The following is a 956-nucleotide window of genomic DNA, read 5'->3' as shown; positions in this document are numbered from 1 at the left end:
TTTTAGTTGGAAAAACTAGCTTCTCGCCTTTATTTTACAATAATACGCATTCATTTTCCTTTGTGTTGTGTGCCAGAACCACAGCCAGAAGGTTTTAGAGTGTGTAGGCACATACTCGACACACTTTGTGGACGTATCTTGTACGTAATTTGAGCCTGGCACTGGCGAAAGGACAAAACCAACATCAACAACACTTCAAGTAGTTTGATAAATCTCTTTTCTTCAGACGGTTTACAAAGATCCACGAAAGATAATAAATAATTGTACAGTAAACTAGAAACAACAGAAACGGACTGATGGTATCAAAAACAGTTAAATCAAACAACAACAAATCTACATTATTGGCAGGAATGCAATCGGTCAGATGCTATGGAATGGAAAAGTTAAGCGTATGCAGTACGTAAAGAATGTGAATGACTTTAGCGGTGAGGAAGGATTAGTTGAGGGTGCCTGGCACCTACGTCCACATATACGTGGGCATCATGCCCTCCTTGCTAGCGCCGGGAGGAGTAAGGACTTCCTCGGAAAGGAACAACAGTGGCAAATCCACCAGATTGCCCACGATCGATGACACTACCTGCTGGATATCGTCCGGCTTGATTTGACTTAAACTCTTGTTCTCCAGGAAGCTCTTCATCTTTGCGAACGATCGCACATTGTCGGAGGGAATGCAGCGAAACACCTCATCGTAGATGCGAGTGTTCCGCCGCGATATCAGACGCCACACATCGTGCCAAAAGCTGTCAATTACCGGATCAGTTACATCGATCGGTGCACGGTTTGGTTCGGGCTCGAGAAGCCCCAGATGCTCACGGAACAGAAACTTCCGCAACTTTCCCGCGAAGATACCGCACGGATAGGATTCCCCATTCATACGACCTTCTTCGAATGATTCATCCTACAAAAGCGGAAGATATCAACATCAGAACAATTGCATGTTAGAAACCGTGTGGTTA

At 44.7% G+C, this 956-nt stretch overlaps 1 protein-coding gene across 1 annotated transcript in view; it reads right to left on the bottom strand.

Annotated features, from left to right (window-relative positions):
• Positions 1-200: 200 nt before the first annotated feature.
• Positions 201-956, bottom strand: part of LOC125953397 (phospholipase D2) — a 6954-nt gene continuing 6198 nt past the window's right edge. The window contains exon 9 of the mRNA XM_049682951.1: positions 201-898. Coding sequence (XP_049538908.1) covers positions 458-898 — 441 coding nt within the window. The 3' untranslated portion in view covers positions 201-457. The remainder of the gene's footprint in view (positions 899-956) is intronic.

The sequence above is a fragment of the Anopheles darlingi genome, chromosome 3 (genome assembly GCF_943734745.1).
Source record: "Anopheles darlingi chromosome 3, idAnoDarlMG_H_01, whole genome shotgun sequence".
Lineage (NCBI taxonomy): Eukaryota > Metazoa > Arthropoda > Insecta > Diptera > Culicidae > Anopheles > Anopheles darlingi.
This window is presented reverse-complemented; position numbering and strand designations above follow the sequence as displayed.